Here is a 27,039-nt window from a genome sequence, read left to right on the forward strand (position 1 = left end):
CAGGGTTGGAAGGGAGCCCCTAGGATTACTGGGCGGTGCAGGTGGCTCAGCTATTCAGCAGGGAGGGCACTTGGGGCTTTTGCGGGAGGATTTAACTGACCTCACTGTTTAACCTCAGGGTGTGCTGGGTGCGTGTGTCACGTGTGGTGGGGGGCATTGCTCTGGGGCTGTGGTGTCCATAACTTTTCTGGTATCCATCTGTGGCACATTTTGGTGGCCTCGCCATCTCATTTGCGAGGGCTTTTGTCCTGTCTGCTCTCTGGAGCAGTGATGGATCTCACTCCTACCTCCTCTTTCACACAGGCTGGGCTTCCTGACCTTGGTCTGCCTGAGGAGGGCTGCCACTCCCTGCATAACTGACTTGCTTGTGATGTGGAGCTTTGGGACAGTTTCTCCTGAACTGCTGAACTTTCTAGCTCTCTTATCTCCCCTCATACCCAACCTTTCCTTCTCCAAGAACTTTCTTCTTTCTTTTTGTTTTCATCTTCAATGACCCTCCCAGCCCCGTCAGTGCTGGCTGCCGATGCCCCTGGACCATCATGGTGTTGGCACTTTGGGGGCATAGTGAGCCCAACTTTGCCCAAAGCCTGCCTTCCGTCCCGACCTCCACCTTGAGCGCCTCTCAGCATGAGGGCGGGATGAGTAGGAACACGGTCCCCTGAGCCAGACTGCGTGGGCTGGGTTCTGGTTCCCACCGGGGTGTGACCTGGGGCAGGTTTCCTTGCCTCTCTGTGCCTAGGGTCCCCGCCTGCAGACAGGAGAAGGGATGCGCTGACTCCAGGCACGGCTGCGTGGTGAGAGAGCCCTGCCCCAGGCTCTCCTGCCCACCTCACTTCCCCTCACTCTCTGTGGATGTTGGTGTCTGGCTCCCAGACCGCTTCCACCACAAAGGCTGTCATCACCCTGAGAGTATCCCCTCTTGGTCACCACCGACTAATATCCAAATGCCTCTGGTGTTTACAACCCTCGATCAGTGGCCTTTACCTCCTCCGGGCTTTGGCCTAACCCAGAACCTTTTCACCCCTGAAATCCGCATTCGGATGTCTTGTAGCCTGGCCCCAGCCCTGATGGTCACGCTGTGCTTGGCCGCCCACCTCTTCTTCTCCACTTGCAGCCTGTCCCAGTCTTGCTCATCTACCTTGACCCTGTGGCCTGCCACTGCGGCCATTCTCGGCCCTTGGTTTCTGTTCCTTTGGTTCTAACGCTGGCCTGCCTAAACCCTGATTGCGGACCACCCGTCAGTCTGTTGGGCGGCAGGCCCTCCAGGAGGAAACCACGTGCTTCTCTGTTGTCCCTGTGTGCTCAGGCCCCTGGGGTCCTCAGCTGGCCTCCCCGTGTCCTGGTCAGTCACCGCCTTCTTCCTCAGCAGGGGCTTCAGGCTATGCTCTTGCTCCTCAACCCCCCACCCCTCCACTTTTTTCAGCCTCAGCGTGGCATCTGGCTTCCTAGTTCATAGAGAAACCGGGAGTCAAACCCCTCTTCCTGTCACTGTCCTTCCAACTGGTGGGCTGTCCCTGCCCCTCCTCCTATCAAAAGATAAGAGGGTCCTTCCTTCCACTCTGGCGAATCAGCTGTACAGGGAAAGGTGATATGCGGAGACCACCTAAATATACCTGGAGCTGGATCCTGCTTCTACATCTTACTTGACCTCTCGAAGACTCAGTCTCCTTGTCTGCAGAGTGGGGATATTAATACCAAGATTATGGGGATATTAATACTTACAGGGTTGTTGCAAGGTTAAATGAGGGAACATACGTAAAGCTTTTGCTACCGTGTCTGGCGCCTGAGTTCTCAGTAATGACCATGGTGGTGGTTATTTTGATCATCTCTCTCATGAATAACCCAGTTCCAGTATCTTCCCCCCATTGGTCCCTTCTTAAAAGCATTTAAGACAGGTCCAAACTTAAATACCAAACAAACCCCAGACATCTAGCCTTGACCCCACGTGCCCCAGGGTTTTTTTTTTCTTTAGCCTTAAAAAACAAATGTCATGAAAGGACCCCTGACACGTGGTCTCTCCTTCCTCACCCTCTTACCGCCCCTCCCTCCCAAGCTTCTATGCCCGGCACTCTGCTGAAACCTCACAAGGGGCTGGTGATCTCTGTGCTAATAAACTGGGCCGTTGTTCCCTGGGCCCCAAGGGGGCCGTCTCCTGGTCGTCCTGGGAATCCTGCCCTCCTCCCCTTTTCCTTCCCTCAGGATGCGTCTCGGTTTTCCCTGGGTCCTGATAACTGGCAGTCTGCAGACAGGTGTCCCTGGTCTAGTCTCCCTGGGAGCTGGGTATCCAGTTGCCTTGCAGGTGGTCCCCCCGGCTTCCTCGGTATCCCTGGTGTCCAGTGTGGACATCCTGACCTTCCCTTGGGTCTGCCCTCAGCCTGGGCCCCCTCCTCAGAAACCCAATGATGGTCTGCAAGCTTTTTACCCACTGCTGCCCATACGTTCCCAAGACCTGTCCACTTGTGCATCTGAAGAACCTCTTGACTTTGTTTTCCTCTCCCTCCCATGGCTGCTACCTTGGTTCAGGGGACTCCCGGCTTCTGTCAATTGCCAGCTGCCCTGACACCCTGGTCACAGTGGGTGCACCCTCCCCGCCTTGCCCATGCTTCCCTATCACCCACCTACAGCCTGCATTATTTCTGACACATACCATTTACTTACATTTGTTTTTTATCTTGCTTACATATTTGATTCACATTTATAACATTACTTTTATTGTTTATGGTCTGTCTCCCCAAACCTGAATGTAAGCTCCCAGAGGACGGGAACTTTTTGTTCTGTTGTTCTCTGGTGTTTCCATCGGCAGAAACAGTCCCGGCACATAGTAGAAACTCAGCTAAGTGTTAAGAATGAATTACCGCACATCATTCCCAGCCAGGCCTGCTCATTCCCCCTGAGAGCCTTACAGCGTCCTGGTGGACTGAAGTTCTCTCCTCTTAAACGGGGAAGAGTAACAGTGCCTGTTGGCCCACCTTTCAAGTCTACTTACTGCATCTGGGAAGAAAATGCAGCCAGGTTTGCAGTGTGCACAGTTGAAAAAGTGTAAAGCTCTCTGCAGGTGCCAGGTCGTGGTGTTCATTATCAAAGCAGGATCCTGCTGAAAGGGTAAGGTTAGCTGATTGGAATGGAAAATGGGGCAGCCGCACTTTCTGTGGTTTGCATCTCGTGGCATTTCTCCCCTCCTGGTACTCCCTTAACTGTCCCCTTTGCCTTCGGAATAAAGCCTGAATTTACTTCAAGCAGCGTTCAGAGACCCAAACTTCCTTTGCTCTGACTTGTCCACCAGCGTGAGACTTATTCTGTGACTATTTGTTGAATGAATGAAAGTGCAGTTGTGGGGAAAAACAGTACTTTGAAACCTGCTATTAAACAAATGCTGGCATTTATTTTTTGTTTTGCATTGTTTTTTAATTCATCCAGTATCTTGGCCACAAAATAACTTTCTCAGCCCTTTTCTTTGTCCTTTTTTCATGGCAGAACCTGCAAGCGACAGTTACACCCCGTGGGGCTATTAATTCTTCAGGCCACCCACTTCCTTCACTCCACATTGACTGAGCACCTTTCCTGCCAGGCTCTGTGCTAGACACCCGGCAACAAAAATAAGTCCTGGCCTCTGTTCCCAGAGCAGCTCCCTATAATTAGACCCTGAGCTTAGGTGACAGGACTGGCTCCTTTTGAAGAGAAGAATGGCCCCACTTGGTGTTTACTTTCAAATGGGCACAAGGTCTGCAGCGTCCAGACTCAGGAGTGCTCCAGCTGCCATCTTGGAGGCCTGCGGGCTGCCGGGAAGCATCCCAGCTCTGCTGGGCACTCTTCAACTTCCTCTCCAGGAGACCGTGGCCCTCCCTGTGCTAGTGCCCCTCCCCCCTTCCTCAGTCCTGCGGTTGTTAGCCATTCTGGAAGCTGAAATTGGATCACAGAAGGTGCGTTTGAAAACATCCCCTACCCTACCAGGAATCCCAGACAGCCAGGAAGGGCTGTTGTCTGGTCACTGAGAGGTGTTTTGGTTTCACATTCATGCTCTCTCTTGAGAGAAAGCAAAACATGTTGAAATAGGAATCCCAGCAGCCACTTGGCTGAAGCAAGAGTTGCACAACAGGTTTAAGAAATGCCTGGCCATTGTGGGTCAGGCCGAGGGGCTGCAGCTCCGCGTCCCTGCGAGGACTTTCTGTGGGGCTGCCAGCCTCCGGATCCATTGGCCACGTCCAGCAGCAGACTCCACAGGCTGGCCACAGCCCCTGGCCTGTGTTTGCAGTGTAGCGACAGCTTTTGTTCCATGGCATGGCCACCAAGGCTGCACTGAGATGCACCTGTGGGCCGAGGCTGGTGAGGGGGGCGTACATGCTGGACTTGTGCCCATGCTGTGGCCCCTAGAAAGGGCACTGAGCTAAATGGGGGCAGTCCTTTGAATTTAAGCCTGTCCTGCCATGAACTAGCTATAAAACCTTGTGTGAGTTACTGCTCTTGGCTGGTGTCTCCATGTCTAACAGACCAATCCTAGTCCCCTGGACTATTACCATCTACTTACCTGTTGGACAAGGCTATTGAGAAGCTCAGGTGGCACTGTTTGTGGGCAGCTTTTGTAAACCATGACATGCCAGCTAATGGCCTATTGTATCAGAGGCAATATGCGTAATGGTTAAGAGTGGAGCAGGTTCAGGTTAACAGCACAGGCTCTGGGGCCAGACTGTGCTGGGTGGCACCTGAGAAAGTTACTGAAACCTCTCTGTGCCTATTGTTCTCATCTGTAAAATGGGATAATGACAGTACCCACCTCAGAGTGTACCTGTTAATCATGAATTAATTATGTACACCTAGAGTGTTAAGAAGAGTGTCAGGTATGTGGTAAGTGCTCAGTTAATACTAGCTCCTATTATCATTTCTCAGGTGTCGTTACTGGAAGCCTGGTTTTGCTGTGTGCTGCTGTTACAACTGTGTATTTGTATTGTTTCAACCCATGTTCTCTCATTTGATCCTCTTAGCTGTCCTTTGAAGGTGGAAAAAGGCACGTGCGGTTTCTCATTTCATAGATGAGAAAACTGAGCTGCAAAAAATAACATGCCCTGCAGCTTGGGCCTCCTTCTGCTGCACCAGAGCTGAAGGGGAGAATTGAGGGAGGGACTCAGGTGGGAGCAACCGAGTGAGGTGCTGGGGTGCACCCTCACCTGTCAATGGCAACAGAGCCCTTGAGCTGCATTCTGAGAGATGACAGAGCCTCAGCTGCATTCTTGTGGGGGTGGGGTGGGCAGGGAGGAGCTGGGGGTGAGGGAGCACCAGTAGGAAACCAAAGTATGGCCTGGAACACAGGGCTCTAATGTACAGGTAGGAGTTCCTTGGTCAAATACCCCAGTATGGAGGGCAGGGGGTGATCACAAATGGTTATGGCTGTAAGATATTTTTGGCTCTCCCTGGCTTCTCGCTCCAGAGCAAACTGCAGCTTCGGTGGCACCTTCTCGTTTCAGCAGGGAGTCGAAGTTGGGCTCAATATAGTGATTTCATTTTGGACTGGCCCGAGGACTCCTTCCCAGATCACAGCATAAAAATGGCCTATTGGGAAGAGCACTGCCTCATGGCTCCTTGGTCTGCTCGGGCCGCTGTTTTCTCATCTTAAATAGGGACGACCAACACTGCCTCCCTTTCTGGTCCCCTTACTGTATCTAGTAAGAAAATACAGCCAGTTTTGCAGTGAACAAACCTTTATACCCTTTTAAAAGTATGAAGCTGTCTGCAGGTGCCAGGCCATGATATTTATTATCAAACTGGGATCCTGTTAAAGGGGTAAGTTAGCTCATTGGAATGGAAAATACCGGCTCTCATTCCAGGGACTGTAGGATTCACAGCAGCTGTGTGGCCTTGGACACTTAACCTCTCTCCTTACACAGTGTCTCCCATCTGTTGAGCAGAGGCCAGGGTGGCCGTCTCCTTTCGCCGTTTAGCTGGGATCATGAGAAAGAGCTCCAAGCATTCTCAGAAATACATTTAGCATCGGAATGTAGGCTTAGTGAAGAGAGGAGCTGCATGCAGCTACTGTGGTTAAGGCCAGTGAAGGCCCGAGTCACCTGTGGGGGACAGCAGTGTGCCCAGGGGAGTCAGGGGCCTGTTCATCCGGGTTATCTTTTTTTTAGATGCTCACTTTGACTTGGGAAGTGAGTCTGTCCCATTGAGTGCCTGATGAGGCTGGGGACATTCCCACCTTGGTCCTTCCTGTCTCACTTTTTCCTGTTTGCTGATGACCACAAGAGGGGAAGGAGGTAGGACACAGACGCCTTTGTCCCTCTGGTCCTCTTTTTTGCTTGCTGCCTACATCGAGGGCTTTGCTGGCACCTTGCAGTGCCTGGCAGCAGGCGTGGTAGGCCGACTGGGCCCCGGCAGCCTGCATGACACTTGCCAGCCAGGCTTGCTGGGCACTGGGACATGCCAGGTGCTGCCTCTGACTTGCACTGCTCTGCTCCTCTGGAATAGGGGATGTCCCATGGGTGTCCCTGGGGCTGTCACGAGCTTGGATTAAAGGAACGGGTGTTTGGCTGATGATCAGATCCGGGAAGTCTGACTGGAGAAGCAGGGAAGCCTTTCCAAAGAAAGAAGGTGCTGGTGTGTACACGTGTGAGAGGGTGGAGGGGGCGACATTAGGTCCTTCTTCACGTCTAAAAAAAAATCCTCCAAGTTTCAGAGGAGGGAGAGGAGTGGAAGCACAGTCTGTAGTGATGGGCAGGCAGCGGGTTCCATTTCCCCCTGGAATGAGTGCTTTTCCCTCCACGGGCTTCTGAGAGTGGGCTGGCTGGCCGGCGAGGTGCCCCCTGACCTTGGGTGAGAACGCTCATTGTCAACTTCCCTTGAGTGTCCCTTCCAAGGGTCTCTTGTCTTTTCTGGTAGTTCGGTCACAAGAAAGTTTCTGAAATTGTTTCAGACCCTAAAAACCAAAAGTTATTGCAAAGCTGGGCTTTTAAACCAGGCGTTGCTTGAAATTGGAAACAGATTCCTGATCCCTGAGCAGCCGGAGGTTAAGGGACAGGGAGAGAACCATTGTCAACCCATAGCTTGAGTGTGGACGGCAGGAGGTGACGAGCAAAGCAAAGTGGGTTCTTTCTATCATAGGCCCACGTAGCATTTGCATTTGCATGTTTGGGCGAATTGGAATTATCTTAAGGTGACCAGAGGCCCACCGACTGCATGACCCTGGGAAAAATACTGTTCTTGTCTGAGCCTCAGTTTCTTCCTTTGTAAAGTGGCAAGATTGACCTAAACGTGAATGGTCTTTTAGGAAGTTTCCAGTTCTAAAAATCCCACCCATTTCCTTGGGGTGGTGTAACTTGTGGACATTCTCTTTTGACTTTGAATGTGAAGTCTAGACTTGCAAGCACTTCTGTTTTGGGGAGGAAGGCAGGGAGACCCCTGCCTTGGAATTCTACCAGGGGTCTAAGAAGTGAGGAGAGAACCAGATACACTGTTCGGGGCCCCAGCATACCAAGGTGCCTGCCTAGAAATTACAGTTTGTTTAATTCACTTGAAACCTAAAACTACAACACTTAACGAGTGCAAACCATTCATTTAGGCAATTCCAGAAATGCTGAGTGGCCGCAGCCCCACCCTGGGAATCACGGGGAGGTGGGTAGCAGATGTTTCTGGAAGGCCCTGTTTATAGCTGTCTGACTCCTTCCTGCCGGGGACCTTTCACAAGTTCACTACCAGGAAGCTGAGTCATCCAGGGTCAGCCGGCCTGGCCAAGGTCACCAGCCTGGCCAGCAGCGCAGACGGGGTTAGCCCGGTGGGCCCGAGGACTTGGGGGGGCGTCAGTGGCAGTGACAGGGAGAGGGAGCTGCCTTTCATGTCCCCTCGTGGTGACAGGAGCACCGTCGCTCCCTGTGGTTCACGCTCCATTTCCGGTTTCACAGTGAGAAATGTTCTCCTGTTTCATTTACCTCATTTCTTCCTTGCTTCCTTCTCCTCCTGTGAGAAATTTGGAGGCCATAGAAAGTTGTATCCAGAGACTCAGAAATGTATGTCTGCATATTCAGATTCTTTCATAAGCTTTTGGGGAGCCATCTTTAAGCTTTGCTGGAAGCCGCAGGGAATGGCAGGAACCTTCAACCATGGGTGAGATTCCACGCTGACTAAAACCTTCGTCCTGGAAACAGAGGGTTGAGGTGTTACACTGAGAACAAGTGACACTGTTCCCAGGCTCCCCTCCTGGCTCAGGCGGCCAGGCCCAGCATCGTTCTCAGGGCCTGGGCCCCCCACCTGCCACTCCCTGTGCCCCCAGGGAGCCCTGTCTTCCTGACTTCACTTGGCCCGAGTCCCCCCAGTGTCCAGTTCTCTGCTCCAAAGTCACTTCCAGGCCCCTCCTGAATCTAATGTGGCCCACCCGCCCTTGCACTCATGGCCCCTCACCTCCGCTCTGCTTCTGGACGTAGAGCGTGTAATACTCTTCCTGTGTGATGTTTGGTTCACCCTTTCTATCTCCCGCTGGACTCCTAGCTTCTTGAAGTCAAGGACCCCCCGCTGCTTACTCCTCCCCAGGACGCTGACGTTCAGGCACAAAGGGAGAACTTTCTGGTAGAGCCTCCCTGTTGTTTTACCAGTGGGAGGTTCCTGCAATCCTGCCGCTCACCGGCATCCCAGCACCAGTCTCCTTCCTTCACTTCTGGAAACCCTTCTCATCAGACGGCTTTGGTGTAAATCGTACACCTGAACCCACTGTTTCCAAGATGAAGGTTTTAGTCAGCGTGGAATCTCACCAATGGTTGAAGGTTCCTTCCATTCCCTGTGGCTTCTGCAGAGCTTAAAGATGGCTCCCCAAAAGCTTATGAAAGAATCTGAACGTGCAAACGGGTACATGCAGGTCTGTTCCAGGGCCTGGAGGGTGTGTCTTCAGGATGTATTTTTGGTTTCTTTCCCTCAAGACCCTTAGAAGGCCAGGCCTGGTATTTTGTCATCTTTCTGTTACTGTCCGGTGGGCAAAGAGGGTGAAGAAAGCAGGAGAATCTCCCCTTCAGCTGTGACCTGGCCCTGCTGATTTGCTCATCAGCCAGCATTATGGAGATGATTTGACAGCATTCGTGGGAAATTCAGCTTTGGTAACATCTGGGAAATTTACCCTGGACATCTGCTTAGGTGTCTGGCAAACCCTGGCACTTGGAGCCCAGCTCTAATGAGGCTTCTGTCCTCCCATGAGGCTCTTACCTTACGTACGTGGTAGGTAGGCCCCAGAGAATAATGGTGAGGCACATTGCACTTCAGGGTGTAGATACGTCGAGCTTCCATGCCTGTCTTGTATACTTTGTGGGTGAAAGTTAGTGTATCTCTGAGTCCTTGACAGTCAGGTATTGAGTCCATGCTAATTAAAGCAAGGTGCTGGCGCCACAAGACCGCAACGCATGCGGCTGCCCCTTCCTTCATGGCTGTCTCAGACTTTAATGGCAGACAGGCATGCAGACGCACAGCACCTGATATAATTATAAGCAGAGGAATGAACAAGAGAAAGCTGGCGACAGGGCTGCTTTGAACAGTTTCTCTTTCCTGTAGGTAATGGGCTAATAATGGGGCATGCTTTAGGAGATGTGGCCTCTGGAAAGGCGGGGCAGCCCGTGTTGTAGAAGCTGGCAGGACTATACTTGACGTGAGAACCATGCACGGGGCTGGAGTCCAGGAGAGCTGTCACCCACAGCGCCCCGGGGCCCCCTCTGCCCCTGGCTCTGGTGGCAGGGATGGTGTCTTGGAGCCGCTGGCATTATCACCCAGTCTCTCACATGCAGACATTTGGCTGACTAGGACTACTCCCTCCATGCCTGAGCATGTGGGGTCCCAATTCCTGAGTACTATATTTTGTGTCATCGGGGCCAGGAGCCAGCATGTGGACAAGGACAAGGGCTCAAACTCTGCATCTCAAGCACTTCTGCCTTCCTTAGAGCTTTGCCTTCCGTACAGGAGCCCCTGGGCTGACCTTCCAGGTACTTCCTTCCAAGGCAGGCTCTGGAGCCAGGAATACTGCTGTGTCCGGGGCATTAAGCTGTGCATTTGAGACCCCTGGCCGCCTTCACCAAAAAGCAACAACAACAAAAAAACTGCTAGTGTTGAAGGAAACCTAGGGAATTAATTGATTGTGATAGGATTTCACGTTGTGAAATGCATGCCGAATGAGCCATTGATTCGATTTAGGATTTTTATTTTAAATTGTGGTGAAATACACGTAACATAAAATTTACTATCTCAACCTTTTTTAAGTGTACTGTGTAGTAATGTTAGTACATTCACACTGTTGTGCAGCTGATCTCCAGACCTTCATCTTCTCAAACTGAAGCTCCCTGCCTAGCACACAACCACCCCCAGTCCCCATCCCCCAGCCCCTGGCAACCCCCATTTTACCCTCTGTCTCTGTGACTGACTATTCTGGGGTACCTCATGTGAGTGGAATCTTACAGTGTTTTTCTTTTTGTGACTGCCTGATTGCATACTGTCCATCCATTTTGTAGTATGTGTCAGCATTTCCTTCCCTTTTTTAAGGCTGAGTAATACTCCATCCTGTGACTATCCGACGTCTTGTTTGTCTATTTATCCATGAATGGACACTTGAGTTGCTTTCACCTTTTAGCTATTATGACTAGGTGGTGCTGTGCACATGGGTGTGCAAATGTGTTTTGGAGATTCTGTTTTCTATTCTTTTTGTTATATACCCAGAAATGGGATCGCTGACCATATGGTAACTCTATTTTCAATGTTTTTAGTAAGTGTCGTACTGTTTTCCATAGTGGTTGCACCATTTTACATTCCCACTAGCAATGCAGAAGGGTTCCAGTTTCTCCTGGAATTCTTTTTCCTTCTTTTTCTTTTTTTAAATATAGTTGTTTCAAAGCTGCGAGTAGGCCTGATGTATAGGAAGTAGATATGTAGATTTGTCTCCCCCAAACTAAAACACATCATACACATTTGTTTTGTGAAGGATTCTTTTACCAGTTTTGTAGATTTAGAATGTTGAAGATCAGAAAGGCCCTCCTTAAAACCGTCTGTTAATTCCATTTATTCATTTGACAAATATTTGCAGCTGTAATTGATCAGTGAAGGAGACAGACGAAATCGTCTGCCCTCAGGTTTATCGGCTGGTGGACATCTTGATGCAAGCCCTCGGGGTGAGTCCCTCAGGGATTTGGTGGCCGAGCTGGACGGCAGTCTGCATCCTCTGACCCTTGGATCGGGGTGCTCTCTGTTCTGTCATGCTCTCATTTAGCTTCACATTTCAGGGAATCACCCCTGTTTGGGAAAGTGGGACACACTCGGTGGAAACACCCGTGCCCTGCAGTGCCGTGTAAATTTATCCCCTAGAATCCAAGGGACGGGAGAGCCCACCCCTAGTCCTGCAGGGCAACTGGGAAGTGCGGGAGAGGGGGCAGCGCCCAGGCGCGGGGCATTTCCTTATAGTTCAGAGAGTAGCGCGTCCTCGAGCAGCAGGACAGGATGGGCCGTTTCCATCGTGGGACCCTGGAGGGAGTGGGAGCCTTCCGTGAGCAGTGTCAGGGGGCTTTAGTACTGAAGGCCCCCCCTCTCCACCCAGGCCCAGCCTGCAGCATCAGGGAAAGCTCCCCAGAACTGCCCTGGGCTCTGAGCTGTCAGGCGGGTGAGTGAGCTTTCTGGGGCCACTCCATCTTGGTGCTTAGCGCCTGTGTAAACTGACACTAGTGGTTTTCCAACCACCGGAGTCTCCCGTGTTGCATAATCAGGATTAATGTAAGCAGCCAGGTCCATTCATTTAGAAATCCTGAGCCAAGAAAGGTGGGTGTGGGTGTGGGTGTGGGTGTGGGGTGGGTGGGAGGGACAGAGTCCCCCCTGGGGCTGCTATGGGCAAGTCCCCTTGCTTTCCTGGGCCTGTTTCTCTTCTCTTGAGAGGGCAGCGGAACTAAAGGCCTGCCCAGGCCATCCTGATGGTGACCAGGGGGTCTCGTCTCGGTGTGCGGTGATGGTAGGGGGGACCGGGGTTGGGGGGGTTGCTCTCAACCAGGGCTGACCCAAAGGCATCCTCTTCAGAGAGAATGAGAATTTTATGAAGGAATGAGGAGTAAAAATGACATCTTCCTAGGAGTTTGTTTGCTGTTTATCCAAAAAAACAAAAAGCCTAATAAAAGCAACTGCAGCTGTGTGCCAGCCCCCAAGCAAAGGTCTTTTCATTCGTGCTTCCTGTAATCCTCGCAGACACTTTGGGAGGTAGGTGCTGTTATGAACCCCAGTTACGGGTAAGGAAGCAGGCTTGGAGAGATTGAGTAACTTGCCGAAGGTGCAAAGAGGAAGCAGCAGAGCTGGGATTTGGAGCAGGTGGGGCCCTGAAGCCCGTTCCTCTGCCACTGTCTGGGTTCCAGTGACAACCACAGGGCCACCTCACCTTTGCTGAGCCTCTTTCTGATCAGGGGTTTGGGGTTTTTCATCCCTGTCCCTTCCTTGTGAGATTGTAGGAACTGTGGCCTGGGGTCCCCAACATCTGTGCCCTGTGGCTGGCAGCTTCCTTCTGGGACCCTGGGGTCTATTGTGTGTGTCGTTCACCCCCAGTCCTGTTCTACTGTAATCCGACTCAGACCTGTAATGAGGGCCACTTACCAGCAAGCAGGGAGAAACACCCACACCTTCTAGGCAGGACTAAGCTGGTTCTGGTGATTCTTTGTAAGATTGGAAAACCATGTGTCTTCTCACTTCTCATCAGAGGGAACACGTGAGAGAGGTTCGTGAGAGGATGGAACTGAAGTTCAGAGGCGTTCAGGCACTCCCCAAGTCATACAGTCGGAAAATGGAATAGGGTTTTGACTGTGACGTGGGTGAGGACAGGGCCGTCCTTGCATCCTCGGGTCCTAATAACAGCTCCTCAGCAGTATGTAATTGTTGAGTGAAGAGGTGAACTTCAAACCCCAGGGACTGAGCATCGGGTGGGTGGGTGGTCAGTGAGCTTTTGTAAGATTCGGGGATTGGGATTTTCCATGAAATATGGTTGAGGGTTGGTCAGATGAGTGGGCTCTGGGGGTCAGAGAGCTGGCCAGCCTCCTGCAGCAGTAAACAGCTGAGATGCCTGGCTATGTCGTACCCATTTCCTCATTAGGAAACAGCTGGGGGCTGGACTGAACAGGTGCAGAACTCTGAAATCGAAAGCCCCTAGGGAGCCCCCACCGTGCACAGCAGATGATGGTCCTGCTGCCGGGGCTGTGGTGGGGAGCAGGACTGGACCCAGCGTACGGAGGATCGCTGAGCACACATTTGGTGACTGGACTCTGTTCTGCTGTGCACAGTAGGTATCTCGGTGCTCTGGGTGGCTTCCTGCGCTCCAGGGCACTTCCACATGCACTCATGTATTGAATTTGTTCTTTGATGTGGTATTATGATGCTTCAGTGAGTTTTCCTATTATGCCAGAAAAATAAAACACTTCTGAGGATGAGCTGTTTCTCCAGTTCTACATCTGACATCTTGTCCTTACTTGTCGGTGGGTGTTTATAAGCCAATGACATAGACAAGGCTGCTGAGTCAGGGGAGGCTCCGAGGAGGCAAGATTACCAGCCCTGAGTTGCGCTCTTTTTCGACAGCAGCCAGGCCGTTGGGACATTCAGGTTTAGCCTTTGAATACCTGAGGCGTGCCAGGCTCCCATCCTTCAAGGTGCCCCTCTGCCCACAACCTGGGCAGGTGAATGGTTCAGGCTCTGTTGAGGAGAGAGTTGGGTTCATATCAAATGAGCTGCTATTACCCATTCAGCCCCAGTGGCCAGGCCGACAGCCAAGGCTGAGGATCATTGCGGATGGGTGGCCTCCTTAGGACTGCCTATAGGTGCAGCGCTTATAGGCTGGAAAATAGACCCCCTCAGGAGCTTTCTGAACTTAACCAGTAAGGATTCTAGTGACCACAGAAGGTCGGGCAGCAAGGAGGAGGTTTGTATGTGACTCAGTGTGGCCGTAGAAGCTGTGCACATCAGAGCCGTGAGGGAGTCGGAGTCACTCTGATCCCCCTCTGGCCAGCCCCTTCCTGAGAGGCTGTGTGGCCCTGGGGGTGCCAGCATGGCTCTGGAGCCTGACTGCCTGGCCACCGATTCTGTCTGTGCTCTGTGACCTTGGGACAAATTGCTTAACCCCCTGTGCCTCAGTTTGTGAGATGGGGATAGTTAGTTGCTAATATTACTGTTGGCATTATTATATTTATGTGGTGAAGAAAGAGTGGCAATGGGGCTCAGAGAAGCATGTTGATTTGCCTAAGGCCACACGGTCCTTAATGCTACATGTGGGGCCAGAAGAGAGGACCCAGACCCTGCTAGTTGTCCTAAATGGGCAAAGTGGCCTCAGCTTCTCCTCCAGCCCAGCGTCGTCCCTGCCCTTGCCACCTCCCAATGAAGTCACCAGTCCCACTCATGAAATCCCAGCCCTGCTACCTGGAATTTTGGGAATTTGCCCTCTTGTAGAGTGGAAACAATTTAATCCTTTGGGTGGCCACAGACTGGGTGTTCTGTTTGTGTCCGGGGTCTAAGCCAGGCCTGGATCCTTTCATCCCCACCTCTTGCTGTAGAATTTTCTAGAGAAGGGAGAGGGGTGGCCAGGTTTGGCTCCAGGATAAAAGAATGTAGGGTGGCGTCCTTTGAGCCATCAGCAGGGTGGCGAGCTGCTACCTGGGTGTGGGAAGGAAGACCTCAGTGGCATGTGCTGTTAGAGGGGGCTTGCAGGCAGCCACATCTTCGGAGAGAGCAGCCTGCCTCTAGTGAATGCTTGTGGGGAGGGCGTCTGTCTCACAGGTCTGCTCTCTTCTCCCAGATGCGGGAGACGCCACAGGTCTTGCTCACTGGCAGCTCTTCATGTACAGTATGTAACCGTGGGGAACACTTGACTATAAAGTAAATTCCAAACTCCTTAGCTAGCAGTTCAGGGCCTCCCACAGTCCAGCCTCAACCTGCCTTTCTCCCAGCAAACATTTATTGATTATCTAATGCTCAGCATCCCCCTGAGTCTGGGGTTATCTCTCCATTCGTACCCAGAACTTACGTTTCAACCGTCTCCATTTCCCAGACCCACAGGTATGTTCATGACCCCCCGGGTGGAATGGAATTATTCTCCTCCTCTCCTGCTGTGATTGTATTTTTAAAAAAAATCAATCAAAGGTACTCCAAAAAGCAAATAGTATAGAAGCGATTGTAATGACAGCTCCGTTTCTTACCAATGGAAATTGGTTCCTCTTTCTGGGTGCAGCTCAAAAGGCCACTCTTTTGCCACCCTTTCGGGGTTGGATGACATCTGGGGTCTCCCTCTTCCCTCTGTGGCCTGGTCCTCGGAGAGCTGGTGCTTGGTGGTGGGAGGCCTGGGAAGTTGGTTTTGGTTGTTAGGGTGGCATTTGTATTTTCTACCAAATACATGTGGAAGCCCCTCACTTGGTCACTTTGTCCTTGGAAACAGCAGTGCCCCCTGAAGCAGCCCCCCTGATGGCCCTGAAGGCTGGCCGTTTGCATCTGGAGAATATGAATGACAGACGGGCCCAACCCCATGCAGGCCAGGCCCTGCGCCTCAGAGGCGGCCCGGAATCAGGAGTGTGAAAGGCCAGCAGCGCGCCTGCTCAGAAGGGGGAAGGTGGCTTTTCTGAACATTGCACCCGCCTTCCCCTGAGGATGTAAGTGAAAAGGTGGAGCAGCCTTGATGGTTTGTTCTCACCGGTGAGACCCCACTTCTTCCCACCTTTCCCCCAACATCAGTGACCTGAAAACTGAGGGGAGCCGGGGCTTCCTGTAGGGGAGGCAGGGACGCCGATGGAGCTGGAGGTGTCTTCCCACCAGCCCTCATCTCTGTCTGGGTTCTGTTTCTCTGACTGGTCTGCCAAGGAGCTGGCCCTTTTGCTTGCTCTAAAATAGCAGTTCTCCCCAGGGGCTTTCAAAATGGATTCGCCTGGAACTCCCCATGCGCTTCTGATATGCAGCCGTTCTCTCACCCCACACCCTTTTTTGTGGCGGGAGGGACAGAGGGAAGGACTGCTTTTGAGGAGTCATTTTTCTCTTGCTGGTTCCTAAACTTTAAGGTCAAGTTTCCTTTTGATTTAAGAAAGAGAGGCAAAGTATATTCTTGTTATATGTGCACTTTTGCCAATTTGGGAGCTGTTAAGAGACCTGCTGTGGAATTTTGAGCTTGGGCCGAAACTTTGGTGTGCTGTAGAGTGCCACGGACAGTGTGGTCCCCGTGAGGGATATTTGGCATTGCTCGGTTCCTGGCTACCCGTGCATGGGAGCAACGCTGGAGGGTGCCCTCCTGCCTCCTTTTTGATCATTTCTGCCTGTGTTTTCTAAGGGCCAAGTTGTGACTGCTGGAAGCACCAGTTGGAGTCCATCAAACATAATAAGGGCACTGATGCTGAGTCGGACGCTGGTGGTGGGGAACTTGGGGGTCTGGTAGTCTCACTATGCGTGGGCCTCCTAGATGTGGTTTGGGTGCCGTCACCTATTGTATGAGCCTCCTAAGGATCCTGCCTGGAAGGTGAGACAGGACTTCCCAAGCTCTCCATGATGAGGTCTGTGGCTTCACTTGAGAAGACAGTCCTTTCCCTGCCAAGCACTGTGCCAGAAAGCCTCTCCCGCTGGCCTCTGCGCTCTGCATGGCGTCTCAGTGAGCAGGGCCTGTGTGGGCACGGACGCCTCACCCTGACACCCTCTGCCTTGCGGGGCTGGGGTGGGAGCTGGAGCACTGTCAGCAGACCCCAGTGCAATGGGCGCATAGTGCAGGGGGTGGGCTTCAGGTGGAAATGGGAGAGCTTTGGGCCAGAGGGCTGAAGGGTGGAGGCCTGGCATCCGTGGGTGGGTGGCTGTGGGGCGTGGACAGAATTGGGGCTGGGCCCTACAGTGTGGCTTAGGCATTTCACTATGGCTCAACTTAGTGTCAGCCAGCACTACTTGGAACAGTCTGCAGATGGGGTAGAATTGAGCTCACCAATTAGATTTCTAATTCTGAAGCAGATACTGGGGGCAGATCAGATGCTAACATTATTTGGCATTTCCCTAGCTCTTGCTAGGTGCCTAAATGTTACCTCCTTTCTCTGAGAGAAAATCTGGGACAGGGTTCCTGCCAGCCTTCTGGAGCACAGCCCCAGCCCCTCAGTGGGGCTTGTGGCCACACACTGAGCTGTGATGTTTGACTGTCCCCACCAGGAAGAGGGAGCCCCATGTGCCCATCCCTGCCTCTTCTCCCCGTTACACCTGCCGCAAAGTAGCATCCAGATGCTTTTGAGGGGATGAGTGGGAAGATTTTGGAGCATCTTCTCCAGGTCCTGAAAACACCAGATGTACTTTCGGCACAGGAAGTTTTTTATATTACTTATTCTTTATATTTGAGAAATTGAAGGAGGAGGGGTGGGAATCCCCTACCATGTCCAGGACAGGGAGGAAGACAGTGGCCCAGGAATGCTGCAAGGCCCTCAGGGAGGTCTGAGGTCTCCCTGCCAGGCCCAGCCGACTGCCTCCCCTCTTCCTTCCTGGGTTCTGGCTCCCATCTGAAGAGCCCGAGCTGGATGCATGCGCTCCCTGCCCCGGCCCCGGTAGCTCTGTTACATGACCCTGCAAGCTCACCTGGGACGGAACACACATTTTCCACTTGCCCCGCTCCCTCTTACTCTCCGTAAGACCAGCAGGTCAGCAAGGCAGGCACGTCCTGTTTTGTCTTCTTAGGGAAGAATTAGAGTAAAGGGCTTGCTCCCCACTCCCTCTGGCCTTGCTGGAAGGTTATGAGCTGGTTTGGCACAAATGCAGACTTTGTATCACTGGTGTGGAGCTCTCCTGCAGCCCTGTCTTCTAAAGCTGGAGGCACTTGCTCAGGGCACATGGTGGCGCAGAGCCCGGCCAGAGCCCAGGTCTCCTGATTTCTGTGCTATGGCATTTTTCTCCGTCCTGCCTCCTTTGAGAGCAGAGAGCAGTTACGCAAGTAGGTGTGGCGTGAGGCCTGTAACAGGCAGCCAAGGGCTCCCCCCGCTGCTGTGCCGGGCCTTTTCTCAGGCCTCAGCTTCCAGGCCGCTCCTGGTGACCTGCCTGCAGGGCTGGGCTGCCCGAGGATTCCTTCTGACCCCTCAGGGACTGCTTCCAGGGCCCGCCGCCATGGGCTACCGCTCTGTTTTCTCGAAGTGTGTCCTGCAAGGTGGAACTGCTTAGTAAAGGAGAGGAGGGGCTTCCACTGCCAATTTAATAAGTGCCTTGTTAAGCAGGGTCAGCGGCTGCTTTCCTGAAGGACTTTCCAGAGCCTTTCACATGCTACTATGCAGGCTGAATTTCCATGAGGGGAGAATTCGAATGCAAAGAATGAGAATTTACTATAAGGAAAGGGAGAGCCGTGCCGCCAGGCCTGGAGCAGGAACCGAAACCCAGGACAGGAAAGGCAGTTGGGAGATTTGCTGTCTCTGTGTTTTTGCTTGTTTTGTTCTGTGTGTGTGCGTTTTTAATCTCAGCCTTCTCTCTCTGTATCCTACTTCTTTCATTTCCTTTTTCCTTCTCTCCGCCATCACATCCTGACTTCTAAAAAACTGTGACGAAATACGCATGACATCAAACGGACCGCCCTAACCATGTCCCAGTGTGCCGTGCAGTGGCATTGAGTACATTCGTGTTGTTGGCTGTCATTGCGACCATCCACCCACAGAACTCTTCACCTTGCGAAATGAAAACTGTCCCCATTAAACCACTCCCCGTTCCTCCTCCCTCTTGCCCTGACACCCACCATCCTACGTCTGTCTCCAGGGTTTTGACAACTCTCAATAAGGCACGTGAGTGAGATCAGACAGTATTTGTCTCTTTATAACTGGCTTATTGCACAGTGCTCCCACAGTTCATCCAGGTTTGCATGTGTCAGCATTGCTTTCTTTTTTTAAGGCTGAATAATATTCCAGCATATGGATAAAGCTTATTTTGCTTATCCCCCGTCCATCAACTTGGGTTGCAGCCACTCATCCCTAATTTTCCCTCCTTCTTGGGGCCACAGTAGATAGGCAATGCCCAGCCCTCAGTTGTGCATATATATATATATACAGGTAGAGTCACAGCTAGAGAAGGAGAGAAAGAGAGACTAAACTGATCATCCCCTCTCCAGCTTGGCTGGTCACTTCTGCCTCACCTCTGACCTGGCCACCTTTGGCTTCCTCCAAGGGAGGGTCTCTCACTGCGGGGTGCAGACTGGTCACTCCTGCCTTCTCTGGGCTCCTTTTTGGCACCCCAGACAGTCTCTGTCATTCTGCCCTGCCCCATGCTTTCCTTGTTTATTTATAGTGTATCCTCTCTGTGTCCTGCTTCCTGGCCCCGAGGGTGTTGTAGCTGCAGGCAGGGTGAAGAAATGAAGGCACCAGAGGAATAAAAGAGGCTCTGGACTAAAACTTGGCCACTGTGGCCACAGTGGGCCCAGAGGAGCCTTGACTGGGTCCTCTCTGTGCTTATTGGCCACTTGCCTTTGACCCAAGTGGGTTCATTAAACGTGGCCTGCCCTTGAGCAGACCGCTTCCCGAGGACAGAGCAGTCCACCTGCAACTTGAGTCACAGAGACCCACTTGTCCTTTTCAATTCCCTAGGAGGATGGTGTATTTTGGTTCAGTAATATTTACTCCAACTGCCTCAACCCTAATTTGAAAATGAGGGAGGTGATAAATCAACCCCAAATTTCCCTCATCCGTATGAGCTGGCTGCTGTGAGAAGCTTTGAATGGGAGAAACCCATCTGATGCTTTCACACACGTAAAGGGTGGGGAGGAGAGGGGACGGTCATTGTTGACGGCCAGCCCAAGTCCTCGCTTCCCACAGGTGCTCAGTCTGCCAGCAGCACCCAAGGCTGGATGGAGAGTGTTATCAGAAGTGCTCAGGCCGAGGGGCCTTTATTTAGGGGTTCTCCAAACGGAGTGAGGATCAGAATCACCCAGGGAATTAAAAGTTGTGAATCACTCAGTGGTGGAGTAGTGCCCAGATGGGCACTTTTAGACATTTCCCAGGTGATTCTGCTCATCAGTCGTTGTTCAGATCCTCTCCTTCATTTTCCAGCGGAGGACTCCGGGGACCAGAGAGCAGAGAGATGAGATGCTGTAGCCAAGGAAGGCCCTTGGCCCTTGGAGCCGGTGTGAGGGCCGGAATGGCATCTCAGCAACTCATTCTGGGTCTGGGGTGTTTCCTGGCTCGGCCACCCCTGCCTACAAGGGGCTCCTTTGTTCCTACCCACTGAGGCCCAAGAAAGGCCTTCAACCCCAGGCCAGAAACCGGGCAGTGGGAGGCGGATGGGGGCACGGGGAGGCAGAGGAGCTCCTGCTGTCTGTCCCCAAGGCTGGCCTCTCCTCTGGGAGTGGGACTGCCAGCAGCCAGCCTGTATTGACAGGCCCAAGTTCAGCCCCAGGGACAGGCAGCCTCTGCTCCACTGGTGGCTCAGCACATCCCACCCTGGCCTTCAGTAATGCAGCAAGATGTGATTATCCTGACTGATATTTACCAATAGGGAAAGATCTAGATAAAAGGTGGTGGGAGGGTTGGGATGGTCAGGTAATCCCAGAAAAGCTGCTCATATTTAGGGAGAGGAGAAGAGGCACAGAGCCCTTCACTCCAGCTGGTATGCTAAGTTGCCACCATTTGTTTGTTCATCCTCATTCAACAAATATTTCTTGGGCCCCCACTGTGGGAGTCAGACACCATAAAAGGCTTAGAGATCGGCCGTGAATGAGACACAGTCGTTTCCTGCAAAGTCATATACTTGAACCATATTCCTTGGCCTCCTGATGAATCTTTATTATTATTAACAATAGCAATAGTAATAGACAGGTAACAGACATTTAATTTTCTCAGCTAATCTCTCAGAGAGGGAAGGAAAGCTTAGAGAGTTAACCGTCTTGGCCCGGGTCCCACAGTCAGTGATGGCATCTGAATTTGATCCTGTTCTCAGACGCCCACGCCCGTGTGCTGGACCGCTGTGCTGTCGTTCCAAGACAAGCTAGGCGAAAGGCAAAGCTGAATTTGCTCTAAAACTTGAGTGATTTCAAATACCTTTTAGATTTTAGAGCTAGAGAGCCTCTCCCATCCCTGAAGAAGCAGTTTTGCCCCTTCCGAAGAGAGTGCGTGCTTGGCGAGGACTCCATTCACTCTGTACTCAGGAGCAAAGTGAAGGCTTCGTGGCCCCGCGTCAGGTATCCTGTTGGTTTGTAAATTTGCTTGCTTTCTCCTTCTCTTGGTCTTGTTTACTTATAATGTTTCCTCTATTACCAGGCAGCCTCAAGGCCCTTTTGAAATGGCTTAGAAGAGAAAATAATTCAACAGAAGGGTACAGGGACACTGACCCTGTCCCTTCCCACTCCCACTAGCTCTTCCCTGGGACCATGGGACCCCAGGCTGGGCCAGCAGGAATTTGTACCAGTGTGTGATAGAAAAAAAGGGGTAAAGTAGTGAGTTTTTAATAAAGCTACATTTAATGTAAAAACAGTTTTATAATTAGAGGTGGTTCTTGCTGTTTTTCCTTAAGCATTTAAAAATATGTCATTTCTTTTAGGAAATGATGATTGTAATGGAGGGTGGTTGTGATTGTTGCTTATGTTGTTATCATTTGTATGTCCTTTCTTGGAAAAATGAAAAGTTGCTAACAGTGTGCACCTAGCTGGTGGAATCAGAAATCTGAAAATGACTGCTAATTTAGGTCATTGGTTTTCCTGTTGTTTCACTGAGCCCTGGGACCCCTGGAGTTGGGTAGGGGTGTGTCTCTGCCTTAGGGAATGAGAGACGATGGCCCAGGGCCTGTCACCCCATTTTCAGAGAAGCGTTTCTTCCCTTTTATAGATGAGTTTTCTGTATGATTTTATTTGGTGATAAATGGCAACTAAAGGGTATTCCTGCCAAAGGCTGGAGAGCCTCCAGATGGCCTGTGTGTCCAGGGCAGGGTTACAGGAGAAAGCAGGCTGCTGGCTTTGCAGGACTGAATCTGTGGGGGGCCCCTCACCTGCAAATATTTCTTATCTGCTGGACTAGTCAGGGTTGTGCAGAGAAAAAGAGACAACTGTGTGTGTGTGTGTGTGTGTGTGTGTGTGTGTGTGTGTAGACATTGAGACTGATTTATTTTAAAGAATTTACTCACATGACTGTAAGGCTTGTGAACAGGCTGGCTGGAGACCCAGGGCAGAGTTGATGTTACAGTTCAAGTCCTAAGACTGTCTGGAGGCAGAGTTCTTTCTTCCTTGGGGGATATCAGGTTTTTCCCCCCTCTTCAGGCCTTCAGCTGATTAGATGAGGCCCACCTGCACGGTGCCAAGCAATCCGCTTTACCAAATCTACTGATTTAAATGTCAATCTCATCTAAAAAATGCCTGCACAGCAGCATCAAGGCTAGTGTTTGGCCACAGCTGGAGCCAGTGTAGGTACCGTGGCCCTGCCAGGTTGACACAGATTAACCAGCACAGCCACTCAAGAGCCTGAGTAGTCTGATAGCGATAACAGAGATGGGGAAAACTGCGTCAGTGCCTCAAGGAGTCAAGGCTATTCAATGGACAGACTGAGAACAAGGACATTGATATTTAAGTGCTTAACTTATAAAGATGAAATGCAAAAAGTATTTAGAGGAGATGAGGGGGTGAGGGCTGGAGTCTTCCAGGGACAGTTCATGGTAGGGGGGCTGAACAGGGGCTTGCAGAACACAGACGTCTCAGGTAAGTGAGGGTGCAGAATTCTTTAGACCCAGAGTGGGAGCAATAGGATAATAATAATACTTACCCTGAATGAGATCGCTAAGTTTATTAAGGCTTTTCACATGCATTGTTTCATTTGATGCTCATGACAGCTCCATTTTTTAGTCGAGGGTCCCGAGGCCCAGAGAGGTTAAGGAATTGGATTCATCAGAGGTCACACAGCCTGGAAGGGCAGGTCTTCCTACTCCAAATCCTGCCCCCCTACCCCTAGCCCTTTCCCCCTTTGCTGGGCATAATGCAACCCATGTGGCTGTGTGGATGTGGGGGAGGGAGTACTCCAGGAGGGAGAGAATAAATGTCTTCTCCACCAAGAAATCCTGTGAAACTCTGAAAATGGACTGTTTTCTCTCACTCTCTGTGAGTCTTCCTCTCCCTCCTTTACCATCCTAGTTAACTCCCACTTTTTTTCTTGGTTTCTCTCCCTCCCCCCCAGACACGAATGCAGAGTTTGAATCCAGATCCCAAAGCCCAGTACACAAGCATCTACGGAGCCCTCAAGAAAATCATGCGGACTGAAGGCTTCTGGAGGCCCTTGCGGGGCCTCAACGTGATGGTGACGGGTGCGGGGCCCGCCCACGCCATGTACTTTGCCTGCTATGAGAACATGAAAAGGACTTTAAATGCTGTTTTCCACCACCAAGGAAACAGCCACCTAGCCAACGGTATTTTGAAAGCCTTTGTCTGGAGTGAGACAGCTCTCTCCTTCAACAGACCCTTCCCCAGGGCTCTCCTCCCCGTGACCCAGCAGCCTGACGCCTCATCTCCGCCACGCTTGCTTACGAATAAAGAACTCTATAGAGTCGTGTGTGCACACACCCAAACACATGTGTGCACACACACATGCTTTTCCTGTTCCCCTCCTTCGCTTTCTATAAAGCCTGGGGACAATCCGTGACAGAGGTGTTTCGGTTTCCATTGTTCTGTGGGTTTTTCATTTTTTTCATTTTTTTTTTAAACATTCAAAAGCAATTAATGATCAGATCTAGGAAAAAACCCTGAATAGAAACAAAACTTTTGAATGCTGGATTCCAAAAAAAAAAAAAAAAAGTTATCTGGACAGCTTCTTTGAGACTATTTAAAAACTGGTTCAACAGGTCTCTACAACGTCAAGATCTAACTAAGCTTTAAAAGGTCAAGAAGTTTTATGGCTGACAAAGGATTTGCTCCAGCGCAGACGACCTTTCCCACCTTAAGCTTCTGGGGGTTTGGGAATTTCTCCCCCATTCTCTTCCGTTTGTCTGAGTTGCATCTCTCTGCGAGCAAGGGCTGAATTTTCTTTTGTTGTTTTGAGGGAGAGGGTTGGGGTGGGGACGCGAGCTGGGGGTCAGCTCTTACAAAGGCGTGTTTCACTGGGCCCTGCTAAGTGGTTATTTTTGCCTGTCCTATGGGTTTTGCTTTCATTGGTTTTGTTTGGGTGTGGAGTGGGACTATGGCTAGCAGCATAAGGTGTACTTATTTTAACATAATTAATGTTTCAACAGTGGAGAGGTAGATGTGATCAGCGACAGCTTTCTCATTCTGTTCTACTCAGAGGAAGCCAAAAAGCATCCCTTCCATCAGCAAACCTGGTAATAATAACTCCAGCTGGCTGGTTTGCAGACATTTGTTTATAGGGATAACAGAGATAGGGAGAGCTGCGTCGTTGCCTCAAGGAGGCAAGGCTGTTCCAGGGACAGACTGGGAACAAATGCATTACTATTTAAGGGCTAACTTATAAAGATGAAATACAAAAAGTATTTTAAAGTTGCTTTTTAAAAATTGGCCCCAAGTGGCATTGATGGGGATGGTCACTAAGAGCTATATTCTGATGGCTGTCTCTGAGTCCATGTCTCCAAGTCCCTCTTTTGACTGAAACTGCCTTATGGAATGGTTTGGTCCCCTGGTCACTGAGCCCCTGCAGGTGGTGTGACAAACCCAGGTTATACCAAGTACTGCTGCGCTGTTACTGCTTCACTGTTATGTGCGCTGAGGTTGCATTGTGACCTTTCTGGGATAACCATAAGTGTGTGTGTGTGGCGGTTGGGTGGGGGGGATGTATACACATTTCGGAAGCATTATCCTGGTGTCCCCCATCCTTCCCACCTTCCCGTGGTACTCTTAATTACTGGACAGTGTCACCTGCAAAGCAGAAGCAAAATTCCAGACATGAACCAGGCCTTTGAGGTTCATGGTTCTTGAAGCCAGGCCAGAAGAGACCCTCAGAGGGGGAGCATCACCTCTGAAACAAGTCACAGCTTTGCACACTAACCCTGGAAGGCTACCCCATGTCTTCCTGTTTTCTTCTCTGCTCTGCTGTTTCCTTAAAACTGCCTGGATTTTATTAAGGAAGTTTTGTAAAGATTTCTCATCTGACTTCTTCCCCATTAGCCATATACATGGTATCATCCCCTTTGAGCGCACCAGTTTAAGGGCTGAGTGAGTTAATCTGTAGGTAAAGGCGAGGGACAGGAGAGAAATCTAGACAGTGGGAAAAGCATGAAGTGTGGTTTGTATGCACTGTCCAACTAGCTTTTCCCCAGGGTTGACTACAGGAGAGAAAATGAGGTTTCTGCAAGATTAAAATGCAGGTAACTGTACCTAGGCTACCTTCTCTGTTTTTATCCATTATTTACATTGTCACTTGAGGGTTTTAGGAGTCAGCACTCACCTGGGTGGAGTTGGTCATGAATTTTGCCTCTTGCAAAGCTGTGTCCAGGGTTTGGTCCGAATTTAGGTTCCAGGAACTTCCTCAGAGCACCTGGTCCCAGAGGGTAATTTTCTGGAGTTTGTTTTGCAGGGATAGCTGGGAGTATGGCCACCCTGCTCCACGATGCAGTAATGAATCCAGCAGAAGGTAATGTTTCATGGTCCCAGGGAGTGGCAGTAGGGGATGTGCAGAGGGGCAGAAAATAAGGGGTGGGGGATGACAGAAAGTTGGGCAAGGGAACTCCTGGTCCCTAGTCCGAATAAGCAGTATTCTTTACCACATTATTGAAGGCCTCAGGAAGAGACATAAGCCATTTGATCTTACGGCATTCCTGTTGTGTTAAACAGAGCCCCTGGGAGTGTGACCTGCAGACCACAACAGCATTTGTCTCCTGGGAGCCTGTTAGACATGCTAGTTCTTGAGTATCCCCCACCTCCAGCCCTACTAAATCAGAATGACTGGGGTGGGGACAGAGAGTCAGTTCTAATAACCTGGTGATTCTTTTACATGATTTTACACAGCTCTAAAACCTCTGTATGCGGGTGTACATGTGTACATTCACATACATACACACATACACACATCCCTGATCCTTGTTAACTTTTATCAATCCTAGACAAATTTAGGAGGAACCTGTCAAAGGCCATTCAGTAGGGCCTATGTTCAATTTGCTTTTTAAAGGGAAATTAGAAATTATTAAGGATAAGGTTAAATATATGCCAGTGCAGACAGTATTTTTGAACTGCCATGTATGCGTCACTCTGCTTCATAAACAAACCTTTGCACATACTGTTTTAGCTGTCTCCCTATGTTATCTTCTTTTTTTTTTTCTTTTGAATTTTGGGAGCATTATAAAATAATCCTTAGCTGTTCAGACTTATGCTCTGTCAGCTTTTACTGTGTCCAGTGAGCTCGGCTGACTCAGGTCTGAATTGTGAGGAGCTTTCAGACCTCGTGGTGGGCCTCCTATAAGCTGGGTTATTGTGTCTGGGAGATGTGGTGGGTTCTCCACTTTTCTCCCCCATCTGAAAATGGCCCCTTGCCAGAGGAGCATCTGAGGGAAAAACTTCAACCTCTTAAGTCTTGTTGTAAGTTTGTTTTTATCTTTTAAGGTTAAGATTTCTCTGGCAGACGGGGTGTGGCCCGACCTTCAGGGATGTGATGGGTCAGATTGGGAAAGGGGTTCCTTTTTGTGTGTGTTTAAGGCAATGGCCTATGTCAGTCAGGTCAGAATTTTATTTCTATTTTTGAAGGAGAAAAAAATGAGGTTCGACTTCCCCTCTTCTCCTTGACATACCGACTTACGGAGCAGAGACGTAAAGGAAAGAACACTGTGTGTGTTCATTTGGCGATGTGTGGGTACTAGTAAAAGTCTAAGCCTAAAGGACCACAGTTGGTCTCATTTGCCTCACGTCCTTTGAATTACTGATTACTTTTGTATTAACAAAGCTGAGGTCTTTGTTGGAGTTTGTCATTGAGCTTGGACTGACATAATTCTAGGGTCCCTTTTAAGAGCACTGTGACACACAGAAACCAGAAGTACTGCCAGAGCTATGACCACTGCGAATAAAAACAGGACAGACATCACAGCTGGGAGGGAGGAGGGCAGAGGGGCCAGGAGTGGGCAGGATTTTGATTTGTGCCAGGTGTGATGGGGGATAAGATCAGTGACTCTAGTTTGAAGTGGCTGCCTGGT

General features: G+C 50.7%; 1 protein-coding gene across 6 annotated transcripts in view; it reads left to right on the forward strand.

The window, feature by feature from the left end:
* SLC25A37 (solute carrier family 25 member 37) overlaps positions 1-27,039 on the forward strand; it is a 35,834-nt gene that overhangs the window by 4,836 nt on the left and 3,959 nt on the right. Inside the window, exons 1-3 of one of the 6 annotated variants that reach the window (XM_017653901.3) lie at positions 13,074-13,255; positions 23,091-23,319; positions 25,434-25,490. In XM_017653901.3, the coding sequence (XP_017509390.1) occupies positions 23,097-23,319; positions 25,434-25,490 (280 nt within the window). In that variant the 5' untranslated portion in view covers positions 13,074-13,255; positions 23,091-23,096. Of the gene's footprint in view, positions 1-13,073; positions 13,256-20,888; positions 21,113-22,597; positions 22,619-23,090; positions 24,226-25,433; positions 25,491-27,039 lie in introns of those variants that run through there. The other 5 variants (XM_017653900.3, XM_073232687.1, XM_017653899.3 and 2 more) reach the window with 5 other exon arrangements.

Source organism: Manis javanica, chromosome 3, assembly GCF_040802235.1.
Source record: "Manis javanica isolate MJ-LG chromosome 3, MJ_LKY, whole genome shotgun sequence".
Classification (NCBI taxonomy): Eukaryota; Metazoa; Chordata; class Mammalia; order Pholidota; family Manidae; genus Manis; species Manis javanica.